The sequence below is a fragment of the Solanum dulcamara genome, chromosome 3 (assembly GCF_947179165.1).
Source record: "Solanum dulcamara chromosome 3, daSolDulc1.2, whole genome shotgun sequence".
Taxonomy (NCBI): Eukaryota; Viridiplantae; Streptophyta; class Magnoliopsida; order Solanales; family Solanaceae; genus Solanum; species Solanum dulcamara.
In genome coordinates this window covers 43697215-43712323 of record NC_077239.1, presented here as the reverse complement: position 1 = coordinate 43712323, position 15109 = coordinate 43697215, and the positions used below count along the sequence as shown (strand labels likewise).

At 37.1% G+C, this 15109-nt stretch overlaps 1 protein-coding gene across 2 annotated transcripts in view; it reads right to left on the bottom strand.

Moving 5' to 3' along the window:
* LOC129882552 (uncharacterized) overlaps positions 1-13971 on the bottom strand; it is a 36536-nt gene extending 22565 nt beyond the window's left edge. Inside the window, exons 1-11 of one of the 2 annotated variants that reach the window (XM_055956909.1) lie at positions 13864-13971; positions 13603-13715; positions 13449-13524; positions 13237-13379; positions 12582-12668; positions 8211-8294; positions 7270-7477; positions 6462-6547; positions 6052-6283; positions 5831-5954; positions 482-618 (exon numbers count right to left, since the gene is read on the bottom strand). In XM_055956909.1, coding sequence (XP_055812884.1) covers positions 482-618; positions 5831-5954; positions 6052-6283; positions 6462-6547; positions 7270-7477; positions 8211-8294; positions 12582-12668; positions 13237-13379; positions 13449-13524; positions 13603-13715; positions 13864-13881 — 1308 coding nt within the window. In that variant the 5' untranslated portion in view covers positions 13882-13971. The remainder of the gene's footprint in view (positions 1-481; positions 619-5830; positions 5955-6051; positions 6284-6461; positions 6548-7269; positions 7478-8210; positions 8295-12581; positions 12669-13236; positions 13380-13448; positions 13525-13602; positions 13716-13863) is intronic. The other variant, XM_055956910.1, reaches the window with a different exon arrangement.
* Between the last annotated feature and the right edge of the window lie 1138 nt (positions 13972-15109).

Genomic DNA, 15109 nt, shown 5'->3' with positions numbered 1-15109 from the left:
TCCCATTTTTGTCCGGCCTACTTTCCATTTTAACTGGGTCAACTCTAAAGTAGATAGACCCCTTTTGTTTAACTACTTTGTTTGGCAGGTGGGGAGAGCAGAGTGGGGAAACACTGCAGTTCAAGGATGCAATCTATAATCTCTACCAGGGGGACTCTCAATTAATTCTCCTTTTTACAAGAATTCAAATCAACGTTGTTAATACTTGATTATATTATGTCACTGATTAGGCATCATTATTCTTTTTTAACTGAAAAATCATTATTCTGTATCTTCCAAATGTTTTTTTCTAATCTTCACTTCACAAACACCAATACAATTACAAACTTTTTTGACATCATAACCAAATATAAGATTCATCAATGTTTTCCACTCAAAAATAGGTCTTACAGGTGGGAAGACAGAGTATTCAAGAATTGAGCTCCTATTTAAACAATAATTCGAACATATTCTCAATTTGAAGATTTCAATGAGAGCTTACTCGAGATCCACGAAGAATGCCTATGGGTAGATTCAAGCCCCAACGGCCTCCACATGACTGAATACAAGCCATAAGAAGAAATGCTTCTCTGGACAAGTCCTTTTCCTTCATTGAGCTAGTGCAAATATCACAGTTTCCTGGAAACCATATTCAGATTCATTTCACTCTCTTTAAGTAATTGTTCGTACCTCATACCCAAGTGTAGAAACCCAGAATGCTTTCAACCAGTATATTCAAAAAGTCCATAGCATTACCCACCAGAACATTTCAAAACACATATATATTGTATCATTCAGTTCTTGTTCTTCTTTAAAGTGTGTCGGGGATTATTCAATGTTGTAGACACAAACACTAATTTCATGCAACAATGCTCTGACCCTCAAAAATGTGAATTCAGACAAGTAAAATCCGTTTCCTAAATGCTTTGCAGTCTAAGATGACACAAACATTGAACTCTTTTATAAGATCCCAATTACATAAATAAGACATCCTTCTTCTTTTTCTGAGGTAATACATTTTATTAATGTTAAGTAGAAACATGCTCGTATACAACAAGTATATAAAAAAGAAGAAAACCTATGAAAAGGGATGGTTTTCTACAAAAAAAAAATGACACCCAATCTTCTATAAGTCTTGTGGCTGCACCAAAAAGAAATAAGGAATAAGATACTACTTCCTAACAACTTGCACAAAAATGTCCAATACTCCTTGACTTTTCTCAAATCAACCACCTCATTAGCCACCAAAACTGCATCAAGTATATATTTTCCCTTCAAAAAAATATTCTACTAAGTAAATATGGTCTCATCCAAGACCCTCTATAGTCTATTGGAAAGCACCTTAGATGTAATCTTATCACTGTTTCCCACTAGACTAATAGAATTCTAGTCTTTGATGCTAGATATTTTTTCTCAATTTGGAATGATGATGATGAAAAATGCATTGAGACATTTCTCAAATTTGCCCCTTCCGAAACTCCTTAATAGTCACTACCACCTCATCTTTAACTATACTCCAACACTGTTGGGAAAAAACAAAGTGAAGCAATCCATCCTTGGAGCTTTGTCACATGCACAACACCACACCACCACCCTCACCTCCTCTTCCTCAGTTATCTCTCCAACCAATCTCTTTTTTCCTCCACTATTTATTTAAACCCTATAGCCCTGCCTCCCCCCCACCAAATTTAGGCCTCTAAACCGCTTCTTCTTTTAATAAACAGCTATAAAAGTCTGCAATGGCTCCTTCGACTTCTTCCTCCCCACATGTTAAACCTTGTTCAAATGTATGAAATTTCTTCTTTTATTTGCAATTGCTACCCTGTGAAAGAAGTTTGCATTGGGATCTCTTCCTCCAACAACAACAACTTCGACTTCTGTCTCCAACTAGTTCCTTGAGCTAACTCCAAAAAGTTAGGTCCCTTTTCAAACCCTTTTTCCTATCTCTCCATCTCCTTAACTCCTTCTCCTATTCCACCTCTCTAATTTCCCCACCTCATTCATGATTTCCCTCATTTTTGTGAGAAATATTAGAAAAAATATATTATTGAATTGTGTATCTACATTATTATACAGAAACCCTATTTATAGACGCTACAATATAATCCATCACCAAGTAGGATCTATTTACTATTTCTATTCCTATTAATATTCCTACTCTAAGTAGGATTGTATATACCTACTCCTATTCTAACACTTCCCCTCAAGCTAGTGCATACATGTCATATGTCCCTAACTTGTTGCAAATGTAATTAATACGAGGACCGATGAGGGAAAAATAGGAATTATATGGGTAGGATCAGATTGATGGCACGACCCTACTGATAAAGAGAAATTCTATGGGTAGTGTAGGAATGATTATTTTTTTCATATCTTATTTGTATAGCACCGTGCCATCTTTTCGGTGACTATTTTCTTATACCCAACAATTCTCCCCCTTGGCCTGAATTTTCGACAATACAAATTTGCTCCACCTTCTTCACATAATCTTCAATAGGTTGTATCTCCATCTCCAAAATCCCCTCCATCAAATCTGTCTCGCGCAGAGAACCTCTCTGACAAAACTTCTCAACCAAAATATTCTTCATTACTATCAAATAAGTTGCGGCTAGAACTGAATCCGCCAAGATGAACACCCTCTTTTAACTTCGCTCTGATACCACTTGTTAGAACCGAAATAAATAGGTGTCATGCGGAAACTATCAAAGCAAACCTCAAAAGACCATAAGTAAGAAGACTAACAAAAGACAAACATTTAATGTGGTTCGGTCGATTGACTTATGTCCACAAGAGAAGATGACCAATTCACTATATAAATATGAGAGTACAAAATATAGAGAGAAACCTCACACAATTCACTCAGAATAAGAAAAGGTTCACACAAGTGATAACGTATCACTTGTGTCTCCCAAATCCCCCCCCCACACACACACAAAAAAAAAAAACTCTCAACAAACCAGAGAGACGTTAATTCAATTGATGAAAGGAATTCAAGCCAAGGGAAGATTTGTTAATTATGTCTTGAATTTTTTTCCTTGTATATTTTAGGAAACTCATAATCCCTATTGGTTTAGGAGACCCTTATCCTAATAGATTTGGGAAAGGAATATATTGTCTTTCTAGAATTGGGAAAACCTTTTCCTTATAGGTTTGGAATTATATAGGAGATATAGTTAGGGATTCTAAAAGGAAGTACAAGATACACAATGTAGTCCCTAAGGGCTTGAGAGGATTGTAAACTTCTTCTCTTTCTTTCATAGTGGAAAACTCTCTCTACTTTTGCTGGGAGTAGACATAGCCAAACCTCATTAAATCCTTATGTTATTTTTCTTCTCTATTTTCTTTGTGTATATGCCTATTCCTATTCTAACAATTTTCACCTCTACCCTTCCAAACACCTTTTTGTTACACACCTTTAATTCGTTTTAAATATCTTCAACTTTTTTAGCTAGCCTGAATGACGTATTCCCCACCATTTCATAGTTGTTCAACCATCCCACTTTTTCATCAAAGTCCATCTTCTCAAATCTGATAAGAGTTCAAATGTTTCTTCCTCCTTCTCTGTCCAACATAATGGGTTAGTGATTAAATATCAACCTCAGAAGGATAGTTTGGATCACACTTGGAGCCAACTCCTCTTATCAAGTAGACACCAATAAGCTATTGAGCCTCAATCTAGAAGTTGTCTCTAACCTGACCCAAGTGAATCTAAAACACTTTTTAAGGTAAGACAATAGCTATCAATAAACTCTAATAACTCCTCCATTGCCCTAGATACCACCGTACACCCCACCCTCTCCTCCGGGAATCTAATGGTGTTAAGGTTCTTCCTAGTACCAATGGAATATTCCAACTACCATCTTACCAAAAAGCCACCTTGGACCCCTCCTATGCAAGGCCATAAACTCCCAAAACCCCATACTATCTCATTCCCAATGTACCTCAATCTTGTCGATAACATACACTCAGTTTTATTCATCCTCTCTTTCTTCCTTTCATCTCAAAGTAACATGACTCCCAAGCATTTCCTCGAGCTGATATATAATCATATTTTACCCACCTACCCTCCACGCCCTTAACGCTTCTCACAATACTACCTGAAACCATCTCTATTTTTGTCTTTTGAAAACTAATCAAGTCTATCCACCATGATCTAATCCCTTCCTTGATGATGGCCCTTTACTATGGTCATTCATTCTTCTCACATTCCAACTAATGATCTTACTATCCATCAACATTTATTGTATCTTCCCCCCTACTCCTCTCTTCCATCGCCTACAACACTTTGTAGAGTTGTCAGAGACAACAGCGGCTTTGGAAACTAAGGATCTCTCACTACCCACACCATTGGGGTCCTTTGTCCTAAACTAGAAGGAAAACAATCTGTCTCAATCATCGTTGATCTCGCCAGAGAAGATCTAACTAAACTTGAGGTCGAACAGACCTTGTTCACAAGCTTTGTGTGGTTCTAACCCTTACTCAGTCCATTCCAACCCCCACCGATCCCACGCTTGAGGATTCAAAGTGCACTTGGATTGCTATTCTAACCACCGATGCAAAAAAACGTTTAGGATGAAAAAGTTTCTTTCTCTCTCTTTACCCTAGAAAAGTACCATTTCCCTAGTATTGAGCTCATGAGATGATTCTAAGCTAGGAGATAGCCTTTTCATTGAATTTTGACCAGTTACTAGCACCGAAACAAGAGATTTGCATTGATTGTTCCTTTCTTGAGTGGCCCCTTTGTTCAAGCTTGTTCGCAGCCAATCCTTCATTATTTAACGTTACTAAACAAAGTGGATTGGTGAATTGGTCTATATTCCTCTGCCAAATCTGTCCACTAACCCAAGGGCATATAGGTCTTTTCATTCTCTCCCTTCTCTTTCTAGTCTTAACAAATTTGAACCCCTCGTTATCCAGCATGTTAATTTTAGCAATTTAGGGCCACTTCACCATTTTTCTCGACCAAGAACTTTTGTCCCCATAATCCCAGGTCTTTTTACCTCCTCCCACTCTCTTCTCCTCCCTCATTCCCTCTCTTACACTCTTCTTGGCAAGAATTTCAGGGTTAAATTCTAGTGTTAACCAAACCCTTAATAAAATCACCCCTCTCCACTAGCATAGACACTAGAATCTTCTCCCCCCCCCCTCTAACATACACATTTACTCGACCATTATCCACTAGATTATAGTTCCCAACATTTTTGAACAACTCATAACAGTAATACCACAATTGTCGGCATTCCGGCAACATTTATGACCATGACATCTTCCTTTCTTTTTGTATTTCACATCTTTTTATCTCCCATCTTTCCAATCAGATAGTTATCCCCCATCCATATCATACCCTTACCCAGAACACACATAACTTCTGCCTCACAAGCAAATTGATACAAAAATGTGTCATCCTTTATAGCTGACATTTTCAACCCTGATGACCCTTTGAAGCCTCCACTGCTCAATCAGTAACCAGCTCTAATGATCTCATCTTCTTCTCAAAAGTCCAAATCAAACAGGTCCAAAGATACTCCGTCCTTGCCAGTAATTGATGCCTTATTAGTTAGTTTAAACTCATTGTCTACTCTCCTGCATTCCCCCTATAAATACAGTCATCCAATCCAGAGCCTCCAAACTTTAGTCTTCTTCCCTCTAGAGAGAACTAGGAGTCTCTCTCTAGCAAATATTTTTTATTTTTCTTGGCTTTCATGTATAAGACATATTCATTAACAGATAACTACGCTAGATCTTTTGTTGCTAACCAATAATAATGGAACTAAAATGAAATCAAACGGAAACATCTTGGAAAGATAAGACAAATATTCCCAGTACAAAAGAGATTCGATAGAGATCATACCACAATCATCATGGACACACTCATCAGCAAAGTAATCCAACAAATATTTTCTTCTACAAGTTGACAGCATGCAGTAATGTTGTGCAGCAGAAAATGCTTCCATAATAGCTTTTCTTTGAGATGCCTAGCAATAAGTCACAAGTATACCAGGATGTATAATAGAAGTAAAGAGACAAATGCAAGATACGGTTCATTTTGAACCAGGATGAAGAGTAACATACTGAACGAGCTTCTGCAGAGTAGAAATCAGCTTTTGAGAAGTCACTTCTAGTGTAGTAAAGCCAGCAAGCTGAAGGAATGCCATCTCTGCCGCATCTTCCACTTTCCTGGTAGTAGGACTCCAGACTCTTTGGGCAGCCATAGTGTATCACATACCTTATGTTTGGTTTATCTATACCCATGCCAAAAGCAACAGTTGCAACCATGACATAGAATTCATCTCTGATAAATGACCTGCAATAAAAATTGTAGCCTATACTTCACCCATGACCAAACACTAATGACTCCAGAAAGACAAATAAGAATAGCTAAAGAAGGCAGATAAGTTGGTTTCTGCGATAGACTTAGGAAGGCCAATTAATCGTCCATACTAGCTCCAAAAGCATAAGAGCTGAATGAAGAATGATGAAACCTATGAGCCTCCTCGCGTGCTTTATTAGCCATTTGACCATGGTAGATTCCAGCTTTGATTCCTGCCTCAAGAAGTGATTTGAAGATCTACAAAAACCATGATAATGATATCACAAGTCAAGTCATTAGATCATAGCAGCAATGAGTGACTAGTAAAGCATCATGCACTGTTATGATATCATGAGAACAGCAACACATCTAACGACTTGATACTATTATGCAACAAGAAGGATCAACAATCTGTTGAAATCATGAACTCTATCAGAACCTAGCAGGCTAACACATGGCGAAACAGAACAAAGAAAAAAAGGAACTACTAGGAGGAGAAAAGGTTCAGCATTTTCTCAACCGAAACAAACTGTAAGTGCCAAGCAAGCCAAACTTCATGCATAAAAAGGGCAGCCCGGTGCACTAAAGCTCCCGCTATGCGCGGGGTCCGGGGAAGGGCCTGACCACAAGGGTCTATTGTATGCAGCCTTACCTTGCATTTCTGCCAGAGGCTGTTTCCAAGGCTTGAACCCGTGACCTCCTGGTCACATGGCAGCAACTTTACCCAAACTTCATGCATATAACCACAAACCTTGGAAAAGGAAGACATTGAAGTAGAAAGCACATGGACTAATACTTTCAACATTTCTACTCATTAAGAGTTGTAATCAAAGCACATCCACTGGTAACATATCATACTAGAATGCTACGGTTGTAATCAAAGCACATCCACTGGTAACATATCATACTAGAATGCTACGAATATCCCAAGTTGGCAAAACAGAAATCATAGTGGTATCATGGCAGAGATGAAATGTGACCTCTTCAGTGTCTTTGACAGTTGTACAATATACTATTGTTGAATTTGCATTATCTACATATTTAGAGATCTCCTCCACCAGCTGATCAACAAATTGAGAACTACGACTAAAAGATTTGACTCCGTAAAAAAGATTTTTGCGATCAAATGAGCCAATAGCAACATGATGGTCTTTCATCAGCAAGGAGATCATAATGTCACTCCGAACTCTGAAAATTAAGAAAAGAAACGATTATTCATCCAAAGCTTCTAAGAGCTAAATAAAGAGAATAAAAACTAAGACATACAAAGTGGGGTGTCAGCTTATAGATACAGGTCCAACAACGCTATAGTGCAAGTTCAATATTTTTATTACCCGGTAAATGATACCTCATGTTATGACAGACGCAATAAATTCTTGACAGTGATTAGAAGTTGCGAGTAGTTTAACCAAAAGCATAGATAGCATAAACCTGATCCAGCTTAACTCACAACAGAAGCCTACTACAACAAGAATGCTTGAAAATTAGGACAAACAGTCAAGAGATAGCAGAAGTTAACACAATACAATAGACTGTAGATACAAGAGAAACGAGGTAAGGTAATATAATTAAGGATGATATCTCAGAGTAAAGCTAGCTGACAGTTGAGCTTGGATATAAATTTTCCTTGTATTACTGCGAAACAGCCAATTCACTTTAATAAATTTCCCTAAAGTACAGTTGTAGATAACATCAACCACTGGAGACCCAACCAAACAGTAGAAATTAAAATATAAAATAGTGTTTGGTAAAAAGTCTACTGAGTGGTCCAGAGAAAGAAACTACATCCAGTTAGATATCCTGCCCACCATGTTTCTGAAGCAGAACATGACCCGAAAATCAAAATAAAAAAAGAAATTGGGGAAGTTATGGAAAAGAAAAGTAAAAGAAAAAAAGTTCCAGAACTTGAAAAAGTCTTTACTTTTCTGTAGCAGTTGCTGTCAAGCCAACAAATGGAACATTCAAAAGAACATCACGCAGCTTGTCCAACCGCTTATACTCAACCCTGAAAAGGAGAAAAGTAAGTTTCTTGAGACAATAGGTAAAACCGTAAAAGGGTAAAGAAATATTATTAAGGTAGAAGTAGGCTAATACTGCAAGAGACGACTAAAATGTCCAAGCAATATAGAATTTGAAGAGCAAAGACATAATGAATAACCATTCCTGACAAGGCAGAAGTAGACTCGCGCTACAAGAAAGAACAAACATATCTCGATGGAATGATGCTATAAATCCACTATTAATAACATCTTTAATTTTCATGCTGTAGAAACTAATATTCATCTGAAGAAACTTTCAAGCTAGAGCTCCATGAACCAAAGATAAAGATATGTTAATTCCAAATCTACTTCAATGCACTTAAAGGAATTTAGGTCCACTGATCAGTGCAAAGTTAAAACCTTAACCACTATGAATGCTGCTTGCGACAGTTGTGATCATTTCAAGTTTTCTGATCTTATACAACCATATATCTGTCTTTACATTCATTTTCACAATATTCACAATGTGGACGAGTTGGGTCTTAAAAGGTTCAACATTTACTACCACATAACATTGATGGTCTCAGAACTATTCTATACTGGGTTTTAGAATGTTCAACATTTACTGCCACATAACATTGTTGGTCTCAAAACCATTCCATAGGACTTGCCTTGCGGTTAGGTATCTCTTTCAAACAGTACAGAGAAATTTCATTAAACAACGGCACTAAGATGTGAGAAAACAAAAGTACAGAATTATAATAGTCTACAGTGAAAAGGAACCAATAAAAACTATCAGTTTTCAGTCTACTGTACATATTCCTTTATACAACAAAAAAATACAGTTAGTCCTGATCTTCAGCATGGAGTTAGCACTTCCTTCAGAACACCTCCGTTTCGCTTTTTCCACATTGTCCACCAAAAAAAAAAGAATAGACGGATGGTGTTCCGTATTATCTTCCAAGCTTTACCCTCACCATTTTAGCCTTGACAATCTATCAGTTCTCTTTCTCAAAAGAAAGCAAACTTTGTTCTGGTGTTGTTCCAGGCATAGTCCAAGTCATCCCCAGTGCGTTTAGGAAAAAGGACCATAATTGTCTTGCTGTAGAGCAGTGCAAAAATGCATTGTTACTGCTTTCGGTCTCCTCCAAATAGATACCATAGATTTCATAGCTGGACTCGTCTTTTCTAGAGGTTGTCTTGAGACAAGCATGCTTCATGAGACACCATCCAAGAGCCCCAAGTCGCTTTCACAAGGTGTTTCAGATTTTCAAAATTTCCTCCACCTTGCTGCATTGTACTATCCATCCCTTTTTGTAAGAGATAGGCTGCATGTCTTAACAGTAAACATCCCCTTTCCTTGAGCCTTCCACACCAGAATCTCACTCTATTCTAGAGTCTTAAAAGACTCTGCTACTTTCCAGCTCCCAGTAGTTCAAATTTCTTCTCAACCTCACATCCTATCCCTTTACATTGCACTGAGGTAATTTTGTATTTGCATTTTGCACCAGATTGTAAAGCTGAAGAAATTGCTTTTTCCTGGGGATATGCTCTATTCAGTTGTCAAGAAAGAAGGATATTCTTCTGTCATCTATTCACACAGCGATTGCTTCTCGCTGGTAACTTTATACAAATGTACTTTTACAGACAAAGAAAGAAAAATATATTCTTCTATCATTCCCAATTCTAAAACCCACTCTTTTCTCAAAATCTGGTCACATGACCATAAGATTTTTCCAGCAACCCAACCCATAAGTTCTTTCCACTGCTTGGTACACCATTCCCTTAGTGTTATATTTTTTCTTTATAAAACATATCCATTAGGAATTCTCCTATTTATTGAACCTCCATAGACACTTCTTTGGGAAGCTTCTATTTTTGCTACTAATTGGTATCCTTCTTTTAACAAAGGTGCTCCTAGCAAGGAGGGACCTTTCCTTATGTCAAAACACTCTCATATTCTTTGTATCCAGTCTTCCTAGTCTTTCACCCATTGTAGTAATTCCCTATTTCACCAAGTGGTAAGTTTTCACTTTGTTGTGTATCGTTTCATCGCATAGCACCCCACCAACGCTGCTGCAATATAAGTAATCAAATTTCAATTCTATGTATTACAACTTCACTCTTCATCTATCATTCAGTTCTCCTGTCAAACTGAGTCTACGTGTTAACATTGTCTACATTTAGGTACTGTAATTGCATCCTATCTCACTTCACCTTCATTTCTAGGGGACTACTTCTAGATTTACAAATTATATCTACTTCTCATAAAATCATTATACTCTAGAGTGGTTCTCCATATGACAACAACAACAACATACTTCGTGAAATCCCACAAGTGAGCTCTGGGGGAGGTAGAATGTACGCAGGCCTTACCATTACCTCGTGGAGGTAGAGAGATTGTTTTCAAAAGACCTTTCAGCTCAAGTGCAACAAATTCCAATATAAAGAAGAAGGAAACAATGAAGAGAATATAGCAAATAATAAGGAGACAGTGCAAAAGTCAACCATAGAGGAGCCAAAACAACAATAAAATCATATGATAATCGAAACTCCATAAACAATATACTAAGATAGATTATTACAACAACATAACCAATGAAATCCCACAAGTGGGGTCTGGGGAGGATAGGTTGTACGCAGACCTTACCACTACCTCATGGAGATAAAGAGGTTATTTCCGAAAGATCCTCGGCTAAAAAGTCACAACCCCAATTAAGAGAGAAAAACAATATATATATAGAAGAGATGCAAATTTTACAAGACAAGAACAATAACGAAAGCAAAGTAATGTGATAATCAAAGGCAATAACAACAATACTAAATGGCACACCTAGACCTACAACTCACCCTAAACTGACACAAGGCAAGAGGACACTATTCTATCCCTACTAGCCTTCTACCCTAATTCGCGACCTCCACTCCTTTCTAACTAAGGTCATGTCCTCGGTGATATGGAGTAGGCGTCATATCTTGTCTAATCACTTTTCTCCTATACTTTTTCAGTCTACTCCTACCCCTCCGCATAACCCCCAAATTCAACCGCTTGCACCTCTTAACTGGGTCATCGACACCCTTCCCCAACCATCTTAGTCTCGCTTCTCGCATCTTGTCTGCCACAGAAGTCACTCCTACCTTCTCCCAAATAACCTCATTCCTAATCTTATCACTCCTAATGTGTCCACACATCCATCTCAGCATCCTCATCCCCGCAACATGTATCTTCTGAACATGAGAGTTCTCTACTGGCCAGCACTCCACTCCATATAACAATGTAGATCTAACCACCATTCTATAGAACTTACATTTAAGTTTAGGTGGTACCTTCTTATCACACAGGACTTCAGAGGCAAGCCTCCATTTCATCCACGCTGCCCCAACGCAATGCGTGACATCATCGTCGATGTCCCCACTACTCTGGATGATGGATCTAAGATATTTAAAGCTTTCTGTCTTGGGGATAGGTTGAGTGGCAAGCCTCACTTCCATGCCCTCTTCATCATCGCAAAACTGAATTTACACTCCAAGTATTATATTTTGGTCCTGCTCAATCTGAACCCTTTGGACTCTAGAGTTGTCTCCAAACCTCCAACCTATCATTAACTCTGTCCCGAGTCTCGTCAATCAAAACTATGTCATCCGCAAATAGCATACACTATGGAACCTCCTCCTGGATAATACTAGGATAGATTATTAAAAAACAATAATAAACAATGATTAAAAAAATAAGAACTATAATAATACAACTACTACCATCACAAACACCAGCTACCCTAAGCAAGACAACACTACACTACCTACTAACCTTCTACCATGATACGTGCCCTCCACACCCTCCTATCTAGGGTCATATCCTCGATAAACTAAAGCTGCATCATATCCTGTCTTACCACCTCTCCTCAATAATTCTTCGGCCAACCTCTGTCTCTCCTCGTACCCTCTATAACCAACCTCTCACACCTCCTCACTGGTGCGTCTATGCATCTCCTCTTCACATGTCCAAACCATCTCAGTTTCTAAATGAACATCTAACCAAGAACAAAATTGGGTACCAAGGTATTTAACGACCATTGTTTCTCATTTATTACCTAGGAAAAACTGTACAACTCAGCAAATATAATGTTCTTGAGCTTTATTTATCGTCAGCCATTGTTATTCGTATCTCTAAACTTGGAGTTTTTTTGAAGCAGCAAACCATACATGGGCAAGATACTTAAATAATACTTCTACTAAAATCCATGCCAAATGGACCAGAGAATCCATGAACAATTCAAAATGTCAAAATGTTAGGATAATGTGGTAGAGGGTCTAACCTGAAATCGTGACCCCATTCTGAGATGCAGTGTGCCTCATCAACAGCCAAGAGACACATCCCTGCTTTCAACAACCTTGACCAGAAACTGCAGCACGTTTTGCGAAAAGCAAGGATAGAACTTATGTATATTTAAAGATGCTAAACTCATTGGGAAAAAAATCTTAAGGATTCTTATCTTGAAAATCATCATTATTTCCAGGTGAAAACCTCGATAAGTGAATGACAGAAAACAATAAAAGCAACAACAGAAAAAATAGTTCACAATAATAGTCAGTAGAAACCTTAACTTAATGTTTACTGAAAAGTTCCAGTGGTTTTCCCCCTGAGCCAAATAGGGACATCTAAAGACTGAAGTAAGAATCATGAAACAGGTGAACAGGAAATTGAAGGCATCCATCAAAAGTATTGGAACCTAACAAGTCATACATAAAAATCCTCTTGCCCACAACTTGATATGAAAGCTCACAGTTGGAGTAGAAGTGAATGTACAGTGATGTATACGAAAAACTTGTACAGAAAAATCATTTATCTTGATGAATTTCGTCAGCAATATATTAGCTGAATCACTGGATATTTGACAAGGCTACAGAAGTAACAAGTATTTTCCTTTAGGTGCTTTTTCACTTAGAGATACGTGTTTCCAGATTACTCACCTGCTAGGAAGAGCACAAGCCTTTTCTGGAGTCATATAGAGAATATCATAGTGACCCAACTCAGCATTGGACTGCACCCCACGATCAGTCTGAGCACTTGAAAGATAGTCAGCTTTGATGCCCCTCTGTTTCAATGCCATGACCTACACCAGGACAGAGTATTTTTTCAGAACATCTTTTTTTTATGCTATGAGCAATACAAAGGTTTTTACCTGATCTTGCATCAAAGAGATGAGAGGACTTATAACTACAGCAGTCTTTCCGGTTATGAGTGGGGGAACCTGATAGCTTAAACCAAAAATTCAAGCAAAAAAGGTTCAGCGCATGTGTATAGTGTTTAAATATTGACAAAAACCTGAAGCTTACCACAATGATTTGCCACTGCCGGTGGCCATTATTACCAAACAGTCTTTTCCATCTAAAATCTTCTCTATGATTTCCTTTTGATAAGGTCGAAACTGTGAGTACCCAAAATATTTCTAAAACCATAGGAAACGAAAATCCCCCGTTACAAAAAAACTAATAACAAAACTAAAACGTAACACATCTATTGTGGGTTGAACAACAAAACTTCAAATGGAAATCAAAGATAGGTTAATGAAGGAAAAGGGAAAAATTGAAGAAAACCTTAAGAATAGACTTCATTTCCGTTATCGAGAGGACTGAATAGCCGTGAACCCACTCACTCTGAGTTTTTACTTTACGGCTAAGTGGTAACTGTGAATGTTTGGTATATGTACTCAAATCCGACTGTGCCCTTCTCTTTTCGCGCCATTTTTTGACCAATGCAATCTAATCTTGGGTGAAAATATGGTGCCTAAAATTTTCCAAATCTGCCCTTTTAAAATTAAGAAAAAATTACTTAATTGAATGTGTTTTAAAAAATATTTACCATTTTTAAACATATTTTTATTTTATTACTATTTTTAACAATTACTAAAAATATTTTAATTAAATAAGACATTATATACACTTTTTTGTTTGGGGAAAAGGAAAAGAGCGTCATTATCTCTTTCTTTCTCTTAGGGTTTTTTCTTTATTTTTCTTGCTCTCTTTTTTTGTTCTCTTAGGACTTCTTCATTCTTTCCTTATTCCTTCATCTTTTTGTTTATTTCAGACGAAATTTGTAGATTTTAGGTACACAATTGTAATGGAAGGTCAGAAATCTTCTAGAAAAAGACTACGAATTTGAATTGTTGATTCAATCGGTGGTGGTGAAGTGAATGTCGGTCCTACTTTTAGTTTGCGAATTTCTGCAAATCAATCTCCAGAAGAAGCTGGTGGTGAGGTTAATCAAAATTTTCAAGCAATGCATGTGAAGAAAAAGGTCGGTAGAAGTGAGAAAAAACCACAGAGTTGAGTTCTAAATCTAAATCGAAAAGAAAACAAGTTGATGTTGCATCGACATCTAAGAAAGTTGTTGACAGTGATGATGATTTTGAGGATTTACCTCCTAAATTTCAGTCAAAGAAAGTTAGACCTATTGTTGCTCAGGAGAAGAATCCAAAAACTCAAAATCGATTCTACCAACACATTATTTAACTGATAGCATTTTCAATTTGTTTATGTGTATTTTCTTAGTTTGTTGTTGTTTCGAACTTGTGTGCTAGATGTTAAAGAAAAAATTTGTGTATTTGATACTTTTATTATAGTCTAAATTTATTTGCTCAAGTTTATTATATCAGTGATTGTTTGGGAGTTTTGCCATGAATTGTTAGATCTTTTGTATTGCAATTTGTTTATTTTTAAAATAAATAAATATAAATGAATTAAACTTTGAACTAAAATGTATTACACATACATTAAAGTTGAATTAGAAGAGAAAATGAAATCTATAGTTAATTGGAAAAAAAATCAGTGATATGTACATCAC